This window comes from Mastigoproctus giganteus, chromosome 8 (genome assembly GCF_048544385.1).
Source record: "Mastigoproctus giganteus isolate SK-2022 chromosome 8, ASM4854438v1, whole genome shotgun sequence".
Lineage (NCBI taxonomy): Eukaryota > Metazoa > Arthropoda > Arachnida > Uropygi > Thelyphonidae > Mastigoproctus > Mastigoproctus giganteus.
Window position 1 is genome coordinate 5217043 of NC_143582.1, and position 19006 is coordinate 5236048.

Sequence of the window (19006 nt, forward strand, 5' to 3'; positions counted from 1 at the left end):
AAGATTAGTAAATGGAACAAAGGGCTGCTGTTATGAAGAAAGGCTTAAGTTTTGCAAATTACAGTGTTTGGAGACTAAACACCTGCGAGGTGATCTTACTGAGGCGTATGAAACCTTGACTGGTCTGAGCATGCTCAATGCTGATGGGATTATTCCTCTTGCTGAGAATAATCGTCTGAGAGGACATAAATGCAAATTGAGGAAAGACAGTTGTAGGATAGATGTTTGGAAGTTTTCCTTTAACCAGCGGGTGGTTGATTGCTGGAAGAAACTTCTATCTGTCATAGATGTTGATAGCTTTAACAGATTCAAGGCAGAACTATACAAACACTTGGAGCGAGTCGATGGGTGAGATTAGAAGGGTGTGCGTGGTTTTTTTTTGGCTGCTACTGTATAAGCATCTCTTGCATCATGTGCCCTTGCTAATGATAATGCTAATGCTAAAGTGTTCCCCTTGAGTGCTTTACAAAGTGGATGTTGCGTTGTGTGTCAAAGGGTTTCGCCCATTTTGACATTATACCAGCATTATTTTTACTGTAATTTCCTTTCACTGCATATACGGATTGATTAAAATGCAATTTTTTAGTAATACAATCGAAATGTTGACATTTATTCTGTTAAGAGTCTGATACCCAGGGGCCTTGAGCTCTGGACATGCTTTTTCCGCTTTGGAAGGTAAATAAATAAATAAATAAATAAGATCTTTATTGTACAGTACATCGGTACACGCAGGTACCACGACCATACAATACCCTTCACGGCACCATGCCAGGGGTTAACAAACGGCAGAGATAACCTCGCCGGAATTATAAAGATTAATTTTTAAAAAATTAATTAAAATTAAAAAATTAAAATATTAATTAAAATTAAAAGATTAATTAATAAAAAAAAAAAAAAAAAAAAAAAGTACTCATAGCAGATAACATTGACTTGAAAGGAAAACTAATACAAAAATATCAAGTTGTGATAACAAAAGATTTTCCTCGAGTCCAGTTTTCTGAGAGTCTCTTGCCCCGCCAAACCGATCTGAGATCAGTTGGTAGTTGTGGAGACCACGTGCAGATCTAGGATGATCCGTCTATACTTTTTATCATCTATGATTTTAAATAAGTCAGCATCCAAGGATTGAACCAGGTGGAGCTTCTGATAAGGGAGGAACCGATCTTTCAAATGTAGTCTCGAAGGAAGAGCAAGAAGCTTGGGAGTGGAGCGGAGACCTGGTTGGGGAATCCGCCAGCACACGGTGTCCCAAACGTTGGGTGCTGAGACTCTCCCGGAAATCATTTTTACGGTGAAGATGAGTCTTCTCTCGTGCATTAATGCTGAAAACCTGGTTAAATTCAGCGCGTCGGCCATCGGTGTTGTGCGCTGCTGTGGTGGGAGATGACACTTCCAGGTTGCCCACTTCAGGAGCCAGTATTCAGCGGCTTTTAATGGTTTAATTGTGGTGTCTGCAGCTGAGCCCCACAACTCTACTCCATACAGTATACTTCCAAAAACCATCATCCTGATATACATTTTTATCAGGTTTGTGTTGTCAATGTGTAGCAAGTGCTGCTTGGCAACCCACCGTTTCTTGTTGAATTTAGCACAGAGTTCGTCTATATGATGATGGAATCGTAATTTTCTGTCGAAGATTACACCCAGATCTCTTTGCTTTTCAACGCAGGGGATCGGGACTCCGTCAATCGCAGGCTGAATTATGGTTGGTATGGGTTTAAGAGAGAATACCATGATGGCAGATTTCTCAGGATTCACTTGCAGGTCAAAATTCGTGAGGTACTGCCGTACTTCTGATAAAGTCTTGTTGATGGTTACTGTGGCATTTTTGGCTTCATCGGTCAACTTTATTTTTGTGAAGATCTTTAAATCATCTGCATATGATATCATATCTGTTCTATTGTGTATTAGTGGGTAGATGATAGCAGTGAAAAGAATTCCGGACAGGACTCCTCCTTGTGGAACGCCTGTTTGTATTTGTCTAGTATACCTTTGTTTTCCTATGTACATTTGGATGATTCTATTCTGAAGAAGGGATGTCAGAAACTTCAATACTGGGCCTGTGATGTGATAGTAATTTCGAAGTAGTTTGAGCAAGGCTGGGATGTGAACACTATCGAACGCAGCTTGTAGATCAAGATATGTGATTGCCATTTCTTCTTTCTCCTCAAATGATCCAAGGATTGCATTAGTAGTCATAATCAGGTTACTAACTGTTGATCTGTCTTGCAACGAATAATGAATTTGCTGGGGCCTGTGCGGGAGAATGTGCGTGGTAAGTGTTTTCAGTACTGTTTTTTCAAGTAATTTCAATAGACACGAGGAACGAGAGATGGGTCTAAAGTGCCTGGCTTCAGTTGGCTGGGAAACTTTTGGGAGTGGCCTAACAGAATATAAATTCCATATTGGAGGAAAAAATTCTCCTTTTAATATGCTATTGAAAATTATTAGGAGGGGATCACTTAGAAATGGGCTCAAACATTTAATGATAAATTGTGGTACTTTGTCGATTCCCGCTGTACCAGTTGCAGGCAACTTATTAATCGCAGATAAAAGGTCTTGTCTTGTTAATTCAATGGTTTCAAGTGCGTCTCTGGGCATATCATCATCAGACATGGGAATATCACTGGGCTCATGTTGGTTTAGCTGAACTCGTGCAATAAAGTCCATCCACCTTTCGGGATCAAACTGTGGAGGGAGTTCACAGTATTTCTGTCGGTATGGTGGACAGCCCTTATGAAGTGTGGTTTCAATGTGATATTTTATGGCTTGAGACTTGAGGCGGTTGAAGTTTGCTCGTCCTTTGGAGTACGCAATTCGGTCTGGAACTAGTCCTGTCATTTTCCACTGTTTGTACAGTACCTGTTTAAGCTTAAAACTGTTGCTCAGCTCAGGAGTCCACCATCCTCTCGTACGTTCAGAGATCCTTATTTTCTTTGAGGCTGCATAATTAGAAATTGTGATGAGCCAGCGAGTTAAAAGGTCTAAGGCAAGTTGATTATCACATTGCTCAAGTGCATTCCAAGGAATTGCAGTGGCTGCTTCTAAACATTTAGTAATGTTGAGTAATTTTGGGCTCGTTATTATCTTGGTGTGGACCCGAGTCGAGACGTTGTAATTTGGAGTCGGAAAATATAAGTTAATTAAAATTGGCATGTGATCAGATTGAAAAGCTATTTCTGTTGTAGAATCAAGTTCACAATTGCTTGATGATAGCACAAGATCAAGATGGTGATCACCTCTGGTCGGGAGATTATTAATCAGATGGATTCCTAATGGGTGAAGGTTATTTAGCAATCTGGACTGAAGATGAACAAGTTGAGGGGAGAAGTTAAAGTCTCCACAGATAACATGCCTTGCTGAGTGATGGAGCCCATGAATGAGCCAATTAGTTATCTCGTCGACGGTTTCAGCATCGGGTCCTGGAGGGGTGTATATAACTGCAAAATCAATGCGAGCAGATTTAAATACGCATGACACAATTAGCCCTTCGAACTTAGTGGACTGACTATTATAATTCTTAGTAACAAGTATGTGCGGTGTTTTGTAGAAGAGTCCCACTCCACCTCCCCTTTTGTCCTGTCTGGAGCAGAGAATCACATTATATCCAGCCGACACTGCATATGGAAATTGCTCCTCATTTCGGCCAAGCCAGGTTTCTGTTATGCAGAGCACATCAAACTTGTGCGAAAGTAGAAGCTCTTCTACAGTTTCAAGCTTGTTACGGATGCTACGGGCATTCTGATAGAATATAGAGATGCTATTATGTCTGGGGATATTCCTTAGTATCCTCTGCGGTCTTTTTCTCTCTTTTTTTAAGGCGTTTCTTTCAGATATCCTAACAGGAATTATTTTGAATTGGCTTCCATTCATGATTTCGGTAGTGAGTCAGCTAGTGGGGTTGACTGGACCCTGAATGTGACCGTAATAAGACGTAATCACGTCAGATGACCCAAGCATATGCGTGGTATTACACACCTTCCTTGTCTCTCAGAAGAGTGAGGACAGGGAAGATCTGTGATATCAAGACTGGGAACAAATTTTAAAAAATAATAAATTTTCTATTTATATTCGGACGACCGCATAGGTCAAAGGAGTTTTTATGATAGAAAGAATAGAAGAGCATTGCCGTATTTAGGATCGATGTGGCATTTTTAGCACGTACTGTATATATCTTGCATTCTGGAAAAAAGTTTAGAAAACACTAGGCTAAGCAGTGCTCCTTTCCTCCCCTGTTCCATGCAGTTTTGCAATTTTTTTTTAAAATGAAGTTTCACGTCTTGTGATGGCGCTGAAAGCATCAACAAACTCCAGCAGACTATTTTTAAAACAATGTGGCATGCCGTTTAGTAATATGTTTTCTGCAAAGTCGGGTTGTGTCACTTATGAGATTTTTTCGACCTTGAAGTTTATTCATGTTATTAGAGGTTTAAGGAGTCAAAACAAAAGGTAAAATTCTCATTTACGGGACAGCTCGCATTATAACGAAATAATTAAAAAGACCACTGATCATGATTAAAAAAGGGAAGAATCCAACAAACCAAACTATTATTTTTAGGCCACCCGAATAATTAAATTTATCTGCTTTTCTGTGTGTCTAATGTCTGTTAATTGCGTGTCTGCTATGGTCGATTTGTCTGTTTTGCTGGACGAAAAACTCCAGTCTATGCCTGAGACCGACTGGCTCAGCCACGGAGTGAAAAAAGCCCATTAAAGTTCTTCGCGTCATTATTATTATTATTATTATTATTATTAGCCATATAGTGCAAGGAAGCCTGAAGCTTATGCACTAGCTAAAAAAAAAATTCCGAGTTACCCTGAGAGAGAGAGTAGAAGGGAATCACCAAGAAAGAAAAATTATAATATCCAGCTCAGGACCCTGGGTATGCCAAGCCCATACTCACCAGATGTGAGCCCCTAGGATTAAATCGATGGGAAGGGAAGAATCACTGCAATTCAGATATCATTAAACATCAGAATTGGTGATCCGGCATTTGCATGTCGTATCCCCCATTGTTTATCAAAATTGTCTCCGCTGTGTGCAACACAGATGCCGTTGTCCAAATTTTATGCAGTGACAGAAACTGAGGGATTGGTCTTCACTACAAGGTTCTTACCCATGGACCTTTGCGACAACAGCATGATTCACAGTGATTGGCTGTTGGCCAAATTCCACAATTCCGGGTTAGAGAGAATCTCTAACCCGGAATTGTGGAATTAGAGATCTATTCCTGCGTGACATTTCATTTCCCGATTTAAAACCAGGAGAAAATTTTTTCCGATTATCCCCTTTTGGCACTGCTTTAAAATTGGGAAGAGATTTTCTTCCCAGAATTAGATCATCCAATCACTGTAAAACAGTGGGCCGAGCTAGACCTGCTTATCATTCATTGTTGCAAAGATCCATGGGTAAGAGCTTTGAACTGAAGACCAGGTGTGGATTTACCATGAAGCTAATGAAGCTTAAGACTGCTATCCCTTTTCACTCCAAACATGCCCTCCATCACACTTCTATCTCTGACTTTATCAACAAAGGGAAACAAAAGGCCTCATTTCAAGAAGGATGTAGAGCTGCTGGAACGGGTACAGAGAAGGGCAACAAGATTAGTGAATGGAACAAAGGGTTGCTCTTACGAAGAAAGGCTTAAGTTTTGCAAATTACAGAGTCTGGAGACTAGGCACCGGCGAGGTGATCTGATAGAGGTGTATAAGGCTTTGAATGGTTTGAGCATGCTCAATGCCAATGGGATTCTTCATCTGGCTCAGAATAATCACCTCAGAGGGCATAAATTCAAATTGAGGAAGGACGGATGTCGGATAGATGTGCGGAAATTTGCCTTTGGCCAGCGGGTGGTTGGTTGGTGGAACCGACTTCCATCACTTGTTGTTGAAGTTGATAGCCTAAACAAATTTAAAGCTCAACTGGACAGGTATTTCGAACGAACGGAGGGGTGAAATGGGAGTGGTGTGTGTTTTTTTTTTGGCTGATGCTGAATAAGCTTGCTTTCTTGCATCATATGCCTCTACTAATGCTAATGCTAAAACCTGCTGTTGAACAACATTCTCGGTAAGTCGTATGACAATGCAGCTGTTATGAAAGGTGAGGACAAAGGGCTGCAAGTACTCTCTAAAAACATTAATAAGTATGCAGAATATGTACTTTGCCCAGCTCATTTCCTTAATCTTATTGGAGAGAAAGCTGCCTCCAAGTACCCAAAGTCATTGACTACTTTGGTATTTTGCAATAGTTATATGTTTCTTTTTGGGTTCGTCTCATAGATGGAATATTTTAAACACACATGCCAACTTTTTAAAGAGTCTAAGTGTAATAAGATGGTCTACCCATTATAAAGCCGTTCAAGCCTTGCAACTTGGGTACAACAACGTTTTGAAATATATTTTTGAAGACTCAGAAGAGAAACCTGGACACAAAGAAGATGCAAAAAGTTTATTTAAAAAGTTTATAAAGCTCAAATACACCATTTTAACTGGTTTAGAAAGACATTTTGGAACGTTTCAATAAAACAGATGAGAAATTACAGACTCCTGATTTGGACATATATGAAGGGCACCTTCTTTTGTCATCTTTAAATTTGTTTATTAAAGAACTCAGAAAATTCAAAAACATTAATGGAATATGAAACAAAAGTGATAAAGATGAGCGATGAAATCAACGGAAATTATTCTGACGTCGAGCAAATTGTAACAAAAAATATATTCAGATCATACCAAAAGCAGTAATTCATTAAGAGGAAGAGCTAAGTTTCGAATAGAAGCAGCGACTAACCTCTTGGATTGTTTGATAATCCAATTAATAAAGAGGAGGGAATCATATATGAACACATTGGAAAAAGTTTTAAATTTCTTGCTGATTTAACACGAAATACTGACATCGATGAAGATAATAAAACTCATTATATACCACTACGACGAGGACATCGACAACAAACTGGTTAATGAGTGTTGTCAGTTCAAAGAGTATTTAAGATTAGTCACTACACAAGAAAACTTGAAATGCCCTGAAATCTTACAGCTCATTATGAGAGAAATGATAGATGTTTTCCCAAATTTGACAACAATCCTAAAAATTTATATGACATTACCAATAATGGGTTGTGAAGCTGAAAGAAGCTTATCTAAAAAACAAATTTCTATTAACCATGCTAGAGGAACGACTGAATTGGGGGGATACAAGGGGGGATACAAACTGCTAGATTGGGGGGATACAAGGACTAATAGATTAACAGTAGCCAGCCACTGGCAGAGGTGAAAGTGATTCTTGCACTGCTTCTATTGGAATGAGCCGCAGCCTGGAAAATAAGATGCAGGATATTTCAGAGACTGCTGGGAATCATTGGGGTACAAGTAAACACATGGGTTGTGTTAGGGTAGCTAAGAAAAAGAACAGGTGCATGTATACTTGTGTGTACACCAATGCTAGGAGTTTAGTAAATAAATTTGATGAATTTGAGGTATTGCTCAAAACATCAAAGGCAGATATTGTGGGGATTTCAGAGACGTGGTGTCACACAGATATAAGAAATGCAGAACTGGAATTTGGGGAGTACAATGTGTACAGAAAGGATAGACAGGATAGGAAGGGAGGAGGGGTTATGCTATTAATTAAGAAACACATAAAATCCAAGGAAGTGAAGCCAGTCGACATCGCTGGACAGTGCAGTGTCGAGTCAGTTTGGTGTGACATAAGCATTGGGAGATCAAAATTGAGAGTAGGAGTGTGCTATAGGCCTAATGACTCTGATGAGTATAATAAGAAACTGTTCGGAGAAATAGAGTGGGCCAATAAATCAGAGAGTCTTATAATGGGGGATTTTAATTTCCCAGATATTGACTGGAATTTGGGGGCTGGTCACTCACACAGTAGCAAGGCTTTTGTGGATTTATTGGATGATTGTTTTCTACATCAGCATGTTCGGGAGGCAACTAGAGGGAGTAATACTCTTGATTTGATTATCAGTAGTGATTCTTCATGCATTAAGAATCTGCAGATAAATGAACCACTTGGTGGCAGTGATCACAGTGTGCTGAAGTGGGAGTTACTCAAAGAGGTAACTACCATTAGGGGTAAAGGGAAGGGGTATTGCTTTCGTAAAGGCGACTACAATGGACTGAGACAGTATTTAAATTCTATACAGTGGGATCAACTGATGATATTGCCAACAGCAAATTCAAAATGGGAAGCATTCAAAGAACTTATCGTGGAAGCTACTAGGCTTTACATACCAACTAAGAAATATTGTTCAAGGTTTAGGCCTAAATGGTTGTCAGATGAACTAATGAGGCATATGGCAGAGAAGAAAAATGCATGGGATACATACAAATTAACACGTGACACGGATGCCTATGATAGATACAAGTTGATCTGTAACCAAGTTACAAAGGAGGTTAGGCAGGCGAAGGCAGATTACGAGAGATCCTTGGCAAGGGATGCGAAGAAAAACAGCAAAGAGTTCTTTACTTATGTAAACTCTAGAAGGAAGGGGATGAATCAGATTGGTCCACTTGAGATCGATGGGTCAACTGTTGATGACCCTGCTCGGGTAGCTAACAAACTAAATGAATATTTTGCATCGACATTCACACATGAGGAGTTATTCAGCGAGGGGAATGCCAGAGGTGTATTCAACTCTAGCAGTAAGCTAGAGAATCTTGTAATAACTGAGAGCAAAGTGGAGGAGAAATTGTTGAAGATAAACACAAGAAAGGCACCTGGGTGGATGGGATCTATCCAGTTATATTAAAGGAGGCAGCAAAGGAGGTAAGCAAACCCTTAGCCATAATTATGAGAGCTTCCTTGGACTCAGGGGAGGTACCCATTGACTGGAGATGTGCAAATGTGACCCCAATTCACAAAGGGGGATCAAAGGCTGACACAAGTAATTATAGACCTGTGAGTTTAACTTCTGTTCCCGGAAAATTAATGGAGGCACTGGTGAAAGAAGCACTGCAGGATCATCTAGACAAGACTTCAGTTATAGCTAGGACACAGCATGGTTTTGTTAAGGGGAAGTCTTGCCTGACCAATTTGATTGGATACTATGATGCAGTCACAAAAGAACTGGATGCAGGGAATAACTTTGATATTATATACTTGGATCTTAGAAAGGCTTTTGATACTGTTGCACATGGAAGACTGCTGCACAAATTGGAGCAGTGTGGCATTGGAGGCAAGTTGCTGCTATGGATAAAGGGGTGGTTGAGGGGGAGAAGACAGAGAGTGGTAATCAATGGACACTGCTCATCGTGGACTAATGTTATTAGTGGAGTCCCTCAGGGTTCAGTATTGGGGCCTTTATTGTTTTCTGTATTTATAAATGATATTGATGATGGTATATCAGGCTTAATGTCCAAGTTTGCAGACGATACGAAGGTTGGCAGGGTTGTCAAGGACACTACTGACACTATGCTGCTGCAACAGGATTTGGAAAGGTTGAGCAGATGGGCTTCGAGGTGGCAAATGAAGTTTAACATTGACAAATGTAAAGTACTACATATGGGAAACAGCAACCCCAGAGCAACGTATCAACTCTGTGGTACTACACTGACAGTGGTAGAGAATGAAAGGGACCTGGGGGTGGTGGTGCAGGCAGATATGAAGTTCTCTGAGCAGTGCAGACGAGCTGCAAGAGTAGCTCATGGTGTATTGTCGATGATATATAGGAATTTTTCTAGCAGGGATGAGGAGGTGATTATTCCCTTGTATAAGGCAATGGTCAGGCCACACCTAGAGTACTGTATACAGGCCTGGAGGCCTCATTTCAGGAAGGATGTAGAGCTGCTGGAACGAGTACAGAGAAGGGCAACTAGATTGGTGAATGGGACAAAGGGGTTCTCTTACGAAGAAAGGCTTAAGTTTTGCAAATTACAGTGTCTGGAAACTAGGCACCAGCGGGGTGATCTGATAGAGGTGTACAAAGCCTTGAATGGTTTGAGCATGCTCAATGCTGATGGGATTCTTCCTCTAGCTCAGAAAAATCACCTGAGAGGGCATAAATTCAAATTGAGGAAAGACAGATGTAGGATAGATGTGCGGAAATTTGCCTTTAGCCAGCGGGTGGTTGGCGGGTGGAACAGACTTCCATCCCTTGTCGTGGAAGTTGATAGCCTAAATAAGTTTAAGGCTCAGCTGGACAGGTATTTCGAACGAACAGAGGGGTGAAGTGGAAGTGGTTATTTTTATTTATTTATGTTACTTTTTTTTTTTTTTTTTTTTTTTTTTTTTGGCTGATGCTGCATAAGCTTGCTTTCTTGCATCAAATGCCTCTACTAATGCTAATGCTAATGCTAATGCTAATTATCTTTCTGTTCTCTCTCTCTATAGAAAATGATATTACACAATTGTTGTCATAAGAAGAGGCAATCATAGAGTACAACCAAAAATAAAATAGGAAAGAAAGTATTATAGAGAAGTGTGTCAGGCAGTTAATTAATAAAAATATTACATTATTTTTCTAGATTTTGTGGTATTTGTTAACTTTTTTAAATTTGTAATTTGTTGATTCCTTTTCTCATAAATATTCACTTTTGTACATAATTTTGTATTCTTTTTCTTAAAGAGGGCCCCACAAAATGTGGATCTGCCCCTGCTGAAGATTAACCACTTGTGGCTAATACTGATATTGTGCAGTGGCTGGTCTTGTAATCCATTTGGAAAGGCATATCAGCAACATTGAAATTAAATCCAGACAAAAGTTGAGCAGGATTGAGCTAGATTGTATACAAAGTGCCAACTTTCAAAATTATAATATTCTTAAAACCTAATTGGAACTTCAAAATTATGGATGTAGTAATTAATTATTAATGTAAATAAATCATTTTCAGAAGCCAAAAGAGGAGATAAATTTAAATTGAAAAAAAAAAAAAAAAAAAAGGATGATTACAGAACAGATGTGCAAAAGTGTGCCTTTGTTGCTTTGAGTAGCTGAGGAATATGGGCCAGAGAAATTTGAAATTTTATTATAACTAGAGTGGCAAGTGGAGAATTTTCCTGAGTGCCTATTTGCCAAGATGCCATAGGCCTAATGACTCGAATGAGTACAATGAACAATTGTACAGAGAAATAGAGTGGGCTAGTAAATCGGAATGTCTTATAATGGGGGATTTCAACTTCCCAGATATTGACTGGAATTTGTGGGTTGGGCACTCACACACTAGTCAGACATTTGTGGATTTATTGGATGATTGTTTTCTGCAGCAGCATGTTTGAGAGGCAACCAGAGAAAGTAATACTCTTGATCTGGTTATCAGCAGTGATCATTCATGTATTAGGAATTTGCAGATAAAAGAACCACTAGGTGGCAGCGATCACAGTGTACTGACGTGGGATTTACTTAAAGATTTAATTACCATCAGGGGTAAAGGAAAGGGTTTTTGCTTCCATAAAGGCGAGTACAGTGGTCTCCGACAGTTTTTAAATTCTGTACAGTGGAATCAACTGGTGATGTTACCAACAGTAAATTCTAAGTGGGAAGCATTCAAGGAATTAATCGTGGATGCTACTAAAAGTTTCATACCTATTAAGAAATATTGTTCAAGGTTTAGGCCTAAATGGTTGTCAAATGAACTAACGAGACTCATAACAGAGAAGAAAAATGCATGGGATGCATACAAATTAACACGTGACACAGAAGCCTATGATAGCTACAAGTTGATCTGTAACCAAGTTACAAAGGAGGTTAGGCAGGCGAAGGCAGATTACGAGAAATCCTTGGCAAAAGATGCTAAGAAAAACAGCAAGGATTTCTTTACTTATATAAACTCTAAAAGGAAGGGGATGAATCTGATTGGTCCACTTGACATCGATGGTTCGACTGTTGATGATCCTGCTCAGATAGCAAACAAACTGAATGAGTATTTTGCATCTACATTCACACATGAGGAATTATTAAGGTTTGAAAATGCAGAAGGTTATCAAATTGTAGCAGGATACATAATGATTTTGTAATAACTGAGAACAAAGTGGAAGAGAAACTGTTGAAGTTAAACGTAAGAAAAGCACCTGGGGTGGATGGGATCTATCCAATTATATTAAAGGAGGCGGCAGTTATATTAAATGGGTTTGTTAAGGGAAAGTCTTGTCTGACAAATTTGATCGGATATTATGATGTGGTTACAAAGGAACTGGATGCAAAAAATAATTTTGATATCATATATTTGGATTTCAGGAAAGCTTTTGACACTGTTGCGCATGGAAGACTATTGTACAAATTGGAGCAGAATGGTATTAAGGGTAAGTTGCTACAATGGATAAAAGGATGGTTAAGTGGGAGAAGACAGAGGGTGGTAATCAGTGGGTGCTGCTCTTCTTGGACTAATGTTATTAGTGGAGTTCCACAGGGTTCGGTGTTGGTTCCACTGTTGTTTTGTATATTTATCAATGATATTGATGAAGGTATATCAGGCTTAGTGTCGAAGTTTGCAGATGATACAAAGGTTGGCAGGGTTGTTAATGACAGTAAGGGTTGTTAATGACAGTAATGGTTGTTAATGACAGTAATGGCAGTGTGCTACTGCAACAGGATCTAGATAATTTGGGCAGATGGGCTAAGAAGTGGCAACTGAAGTTTAACCTTGACAAATGTAAAGTACTGCATATGGGTAGAAGTAACTCCAGAGAAACGTACCAACTGTGTGGTACTACACTTAAGGTGGTAGAAAATGAAAAAGACCTGGGAGTAATTGTGCAGTCAGATATGAAGTTTTCTGAGCAATGCAGACAGGCTACCAGGGCAGGTCATGGGGTTTTGTCAATGATATATATAGGAATTTTGCTAGCATGGAAAAGGAGGTGATTATCCCTCTGTATAAGGCAATGGTCAGGCCACGCCTTGAGTACTGTGTACAGGTCTGGAGGCCTCATTTTAGGAAGGATGTAGGATGAGCGTGTACAGAGAAGGGCAACAAGATTGGTGAGGGGAATGAAGGGATCCTCTTACCAAGAGAGGCTTAAGTTCTGCAAATTGCAGTGGCTGGAGACTGGACACCAGCGCGGGGATCTGATTGAGGTGTATAAGGCCTTGAATGGGTTGAGCACGCTGAATTCTGATGGGATCCTTCCACTTGTTCAGATTACGAACCTAAGGGGGCATAAATTCAAATTAAGAAAAGACAGATGTAGATTAGATGTGCGGAAATTTGCCTTTAGCCAGCAGGTGGTTAATTGCTGGAACAAACTTCCATCTGTCGTTGTGGAAGTTGATAGGTTGAATAAATTTAAGGAGGAACTGGACAGGCATTTGGAGGGAATGGTGTGATTTTTTTTTTTTTTTTTGGCTGATGCTGCATAAGCTCATACATTTGCTTTCTTGCATCACATGCCACTACTACTACTACTACCTACACACATAAGGAAGCTTGTGTCATTCATGCTAGGATTGTTCCTGAATATTGCAGCCAGTATACTGCAGAGATGTAATTAATCATTAATGTAAATTTATGATTAATTATTGCAAATTATTAATAGTGTGAACACGAATAGATTTCTGTTCATACCATTCCCATAAAGTTACTTTATAATGTCTCTACCCTTATTTAATTATATTGTCTACTTTATTAGCAACTTCACTGGCCTGATGTGGTTGCGACCGAAGGCATTTTTTTCTTGTCATTAACTTATTCATGTGGTATCTCTCAGGGTTCTCCTCTGGGAATTTTTAAATTTATCTTATATCTTGATAATGTCTTCAATACATCAGTCATTTGATGTTATTTCTTCAGAAGACATTGCATCTGGCTTCAAAAGAATAACGTTTTGAATCTGAGCAAATGCAAATTAAGATTTTATCTTGTGAACTGTTTGAACCACTATTTGATTATTCTGTTTTAAGTAAGACCATTGGAGCTGTCTACCAATTTATAGATCTTGCATTACAGTAAATTATGATTTTCATCCTTCTGCCCATATTAATATCATTATTCCTGGAGCATTGAGGTTACTGTGATTAATCAACCTTTCAGTGTCTTTAGAAATGATTCTACTATTTTGACATTATATAAGCTACATATTTTCCTGACATTTGTGTATTGTGATGTTATTTAGTACCCTTTCCATCACATTTATCAGATTTACGTTATAGGAATAAAACACTATTTAACTGCTGAAATTATATTTTTCTTTGTGTTCAGTGCAGATTGCATGTTTTTATTTTATTGATAATTATTTTCTAAACAGTTTTATTGGTTTTTGCCTATTCCCTTCTTGCTGTGTTTTTTTTAGTTCCCCAAACTATAAATATATTTTTTGTCTCTCTCTTTTGAACTGATATTCTTCTCAGACAAAGACACAATGTTGACTGTTGAATGCCTAAAGGCGATTACTCATCCACCTGGGCTATTGTTCTTCTCCTGCTACTAAGCGCTTTTCTCCCTGCTACTTCTAGCTACGGGAGCCACGGCGATCGCTGGAATTGACTAATTTGAAGAATGCTTAAAACTTATGTCTTCCACAATGATTCTCTGATCGCTAATTTACGAAGAAAGGCTTAAGTTTTGCAAATTACAGTGTCTGGAGACTAGGCACCAGCGAGGTGATCTGATAGAGGTGTATAAAGCCTTGAATGGTTTGAGCATGCTCAATGCTGATGGGATTCTTCCTCTAGCTCAGAATAATCACCTGAGAGGGCATAAATTCAAATTGAGGAAAGACAGATGTAGGATAGACATGCGGAAATTTGCCTTTAGCCAGCGGGTGGTTGGTTGGTGGAACAGACTTCCATCCCTTGTCGTGGAGGTTGATAGCCTAAATAAGTTTAAGGCTCAGCTGGACAGGTATTTTGAACGAACAGAGGGGTGAAGTGGAAGTGGGTTTTTTTTTTTTTTTTTTGGCTGATGCTGCATAAGCTTGCTTTCTTGCATCAAATGCCTCTACTAATGCTAATGCTAGTCTGGCCAAGCTGAATGATCATTGTTATTTTTGTTAGTCAAGTGAATTTGTATTACAGGTTCTTGCTTCAGTTAATTTTATTTTTGTTTTCCCTTCCCCCTGCTTATGCTATTCAAAGCTGCTTTAAATGCATTTTTGATATTAGTAATATTATTATTATTATTATTATTATTAGCCATATGGTACAAGGAAGCCTGAGGCTTATGCTGCACTAGCCAAAAAAAAAAAATTCCCAAGTTACCCTGAGAGAGAGAGAGAGAGAGAGAGAGAGAGAGAGAGAGAGAGAGAGAGAGAGAAAGAAAGAAAGAAAGAGAAAGGAATCACCAAGAAAGAGAAGAATGATGATATTCAGCTCAGGACCCTGGGTTTGCCAAGCCCATACCACCAGATGTGAGTCCCGGGGTTAATGTAGTAATATTTATTATTAATTAATAATAATTGAATAATAATTTAAGAGTAGGAGACCAGCGGAATTACTTAACAAGTACAGGTCACTGTTGAAAAAAAGCCGTGAAGTAGGGTTGAATTTGAAAGTGTCTGCAATTCTGCCCAGACACGATAGGAGGGAGTATATGATGAGAGCCTTGTCGATCAATTCGGCCCTGGAAAGATTGTGCAAGGCTCAAGGGGTAGAATTTTTTTCAGCCTGGAATGTACTTGTTAACAGGAGAGATTGCTTCTACAGGGATGGGATACACTTAAATAGAAAGGGTGCAAGAATATTTGCTGATGCTATCGAGGCAGTGTTAGGTGGGTCGGAAAACTGCTAGCTTGGGGGGAGACAAAGACTAATGGATTAACAGTAGCCACTGGCAGAGGTGAAAGAGATTCTTGCACTGCTTCTATTGGAATGAGCAGAAGCCTGAAAAACAAGATGCAGGATATTTCAGAGACTGCTGGAAGTCATTGTGATACAAGTAAACACATGGGTTGTGTTAGGGTAGCTAAGAATAGAAACAGGTGCATGTATACTTGCGTGTACACCAATGCTAGGAGTTTAGTAAATAAATTTGATGAATTTGAGGTATTGCTCAAAACATCAAAGGCAGATATTGTTGGGATATCAGAGACTTGGTGTCACACAGATATAAGGAATGCAGAACTGGAATTTGGGGAGTACAATGTGTATAGAAAGGATAGACAGGACAGCAGGGGAGGAGGGGTTATGCTATTAGTTAAAAAACACATAAAATCCAAGGAAGTGAAGCCAGTCGACATTGATGGACAGGGCAGTGTCGAGTCAGTTTGGTGTGACATAAGCATAGGTAAATCAAAATTGAGAGTAGGAGTGTGCTATAGGCCTAATGACTCTGATGAGTATAATGAGATACTGTACAGGGAAATAGAATGGGCCAGTAAATCAGAGAGTCTTATAATGGGGGATTTTAATTTCCCAGATATTGACTGGAATTTGTGGGTTGGTCACTCACACACTAGCAGGGCTTTTGTGGATTTATTGGATGATTGTTTTCTACACCAGCATGTTCGGGAGGTAACTAGAGGGAGTAATACTCTTGATCTGATTATCAGTAGTGATTCTTCATGCATTAGGAATCTGCAGATAAAGGAACCACTGGGTGGCAGTGATCACAGTGTGCTGAAGTGGGATTTACTCAAGGAGGTAACTACCATCGGAGGTAAAGGGAAGGGTTTTTGCTTTCGTAAAGGCGACTATGATGGTCTGAGACAGTATTTAAATTCTATACAGTGGGACCAACTGATGATGTTACCAACAGCAAATTCAAAATGGGAAGCATTCAAGGAACTAATCTTGGAAGCTACCAGGCTTTACATACCAACCAAGAAATATTGTTCAAGGTTCAGGCCTAAATGGTTGTCAGATGAACTAATGAGACATATGGCAGAGAAGAAAAATGCATGGGATACATACAAATTAATGGGTGACATGGAAGCCTATGATAGATATAAGTTGGTCTGTAACCAAGTCACAAAGGAGATTAGGCAGGCAAAGGCAGATTATGAGAAATCCTTGGCAAAGGACACAAAGAAAAACAGAAAAGAGTTCTTTACCTATTTAAACTCAAGAAGGAAAGGGATGAATCAGATTGTTCCACTGGATGTTGATGGTTCAACAGTTGAGGATCCAGCTCAGGTGGCTAACAATCTAAACGAGTATTTTGCATCTACATTCACACATGAGGAGTTATTCAGGAAGGGGAATGTCGTAGGTGAAGTAAACATTGGCAGTGAGCTAGATTATTTTCTAATAACTGAGAGGAAAGTGGAGGAGAAATTGTTGAGGATAAACATAAAAAAGGCACCCGGGGTGGATGGGATCTATCCAGTTATATTAAAGGAGGCAGCAAAGGAAGTAAGCAAACCCCTAGCCATAATTATGAGAGCTTCTTTGGACTCAGGGGAGGTACCCATGGACTGGAGATGTGCAAATGTAACCCCAATTCACAAAGGAGGATCAAAGGCTGACACAAGTAATTATAGACCTGTTAGTTTAACTTTGGTTCCAGGAAAATTAATGGAGGCACTGGTTAAAGAAGCACTGCAGGATCATCTGGACAAGAATTCAGTTATAGCTCAGACACAGCATGGTTTTGTTAAGGGCAGGTCTTGTCTGACCAATTTGATTGGATACTATGATGTAGTCACAAAAGAACTGGATGCAGGGAATAACTTTGATATTATATATTTGGATCTTAGAAAGGCTTTTGATACTGTTGCGCATGGAAGACTGCTGCACAAATTGGAGAAGTGTGGCATTGGAGGCAAATTGCTGCTATGGATAAAGGGATGGTTGAGTGGCAGAAGACAGATTTTTTTTTTTTTTGATTTGGTAGTTGTTGGCGCATCGGCTTCTGTGGCCATATTGCACCTCCCAAGGTTTTTGCAGTACTTTGATCCAAGCCCGAGGCGGGAATCGAACCCGCGACCTTTTGATTGCCTGGCAGGTACTTTACCCACTCGGCTAGCCCGGTCGGCGGCAGAAGACAGAGAGTGGTAATCAATGGACACTGCTCAACGTGGACTAATGTTATTAGTGGAGTTCCTCAGGGTTCAGTGTTGGGTCCATTGTTGTTTTCTGTATTTATAAATGATATTGATGATGGTGTATCAGGCTTAATGTCCAAGTTTGCAGACGATACCAAGGTTGGCAGGGTTGTTAAGGACACTACTGATACTATGCTGCTGCAACAGGATCTGGAAAGGTTGAGCAGATGGGCTGAGAGGTGGCAAATGAAGTTTAAGATTGACAAATGTAAAGTACTACATATGGGAAACAGTAAACCCAGATCAACGTATCAACTCTGTGGTACTACGCTGACAGTGGTAGAGAATGAAAAGGACCTGGGGGTAATTGTGCAGGCAGATATGAAGTTCTCTGAGCAGTGCAGACGAGCTGCAAGAGTAGCTCATGGTGTCTTGTCAATGATATACAGGAATTTTTCCAGCAGGGACAGGGATGTGATTATTCCCTTGTATAAGGCATTGGTCAGGCCACACCTTGAGTACTGTATACAGGTCTGGAGGCCTCATTTCAAGAAGGATGTGGAGCTGCTGGAACGAGTACAGAGAAGGGCAACAAGATTAGTGAATGGAACAAAGGGTTGCGCTTACGATGAAAGGCTTAAGTTTTGCAAATTACAGAGCCTGGAGACTAGGCATTGGCGAGGTGATCTGATAGAGGTGTATAAGGCTTTGAATGGCTTGAGCATGCTCAATGCCGATGGGATTCTTCCTCTTGCTCAGAATAATCACCTGAGAGGGCATAAATTCAAATTGAGGAAGGACGGATGTCGGATAGATGTGCGGAAATTTGCCTTTAGCCAGCGGGCAGTTGGTTTGTGGAATAGACTCCCATCGCTTGTTGTTGAAGTTGATAGCCTAAATAAATTTAAGGCTCAGCTGGACAGGTATTTCGAACGAACGGAGGGGTGAAATGGGAGTAGTGGTTGTTTTTTTTTTTTTTTTGGCTGATGCTGAATAAGCTTGCTTTCTTGCATCATATGCCTATGCTAATGCTAATGCTAATATTTGTAGGGCTTTTAATGACTACTGCTTGATAAAAAAAAAAAAAAAATTGGAAGGGCTATGGCCTCAATCTACAGAAAATTCACTTGACGTGAAAAA

At 39.7% G+C, this 19006-nt stretch overlaps 1 protein-coding gene across 1 annotated transcript in view; it reads left to right on the plus strand.

Moving 5' to 3' along the window:
* Positions 1 to 4285: 4285 nt before the first annotated feature.
* LOC150081220 (tRNA (uracil-5-)-methyltransferase homolog B-like) overlaps positions 4286 to 19006 on the plus strand; it is a 110433-nt gene continuing 95712 nt past the window's right edge. The window contains exon 1 of the mRNA XM_090379430.1: positions 4286 to 4449. Within this exon, the coding sequence (XP_090235556.1) occupies positions 4286 to 4449 (164 nt within the window). The remainder of the gene's footprint in view (positions 4450 to 19006) is intronic.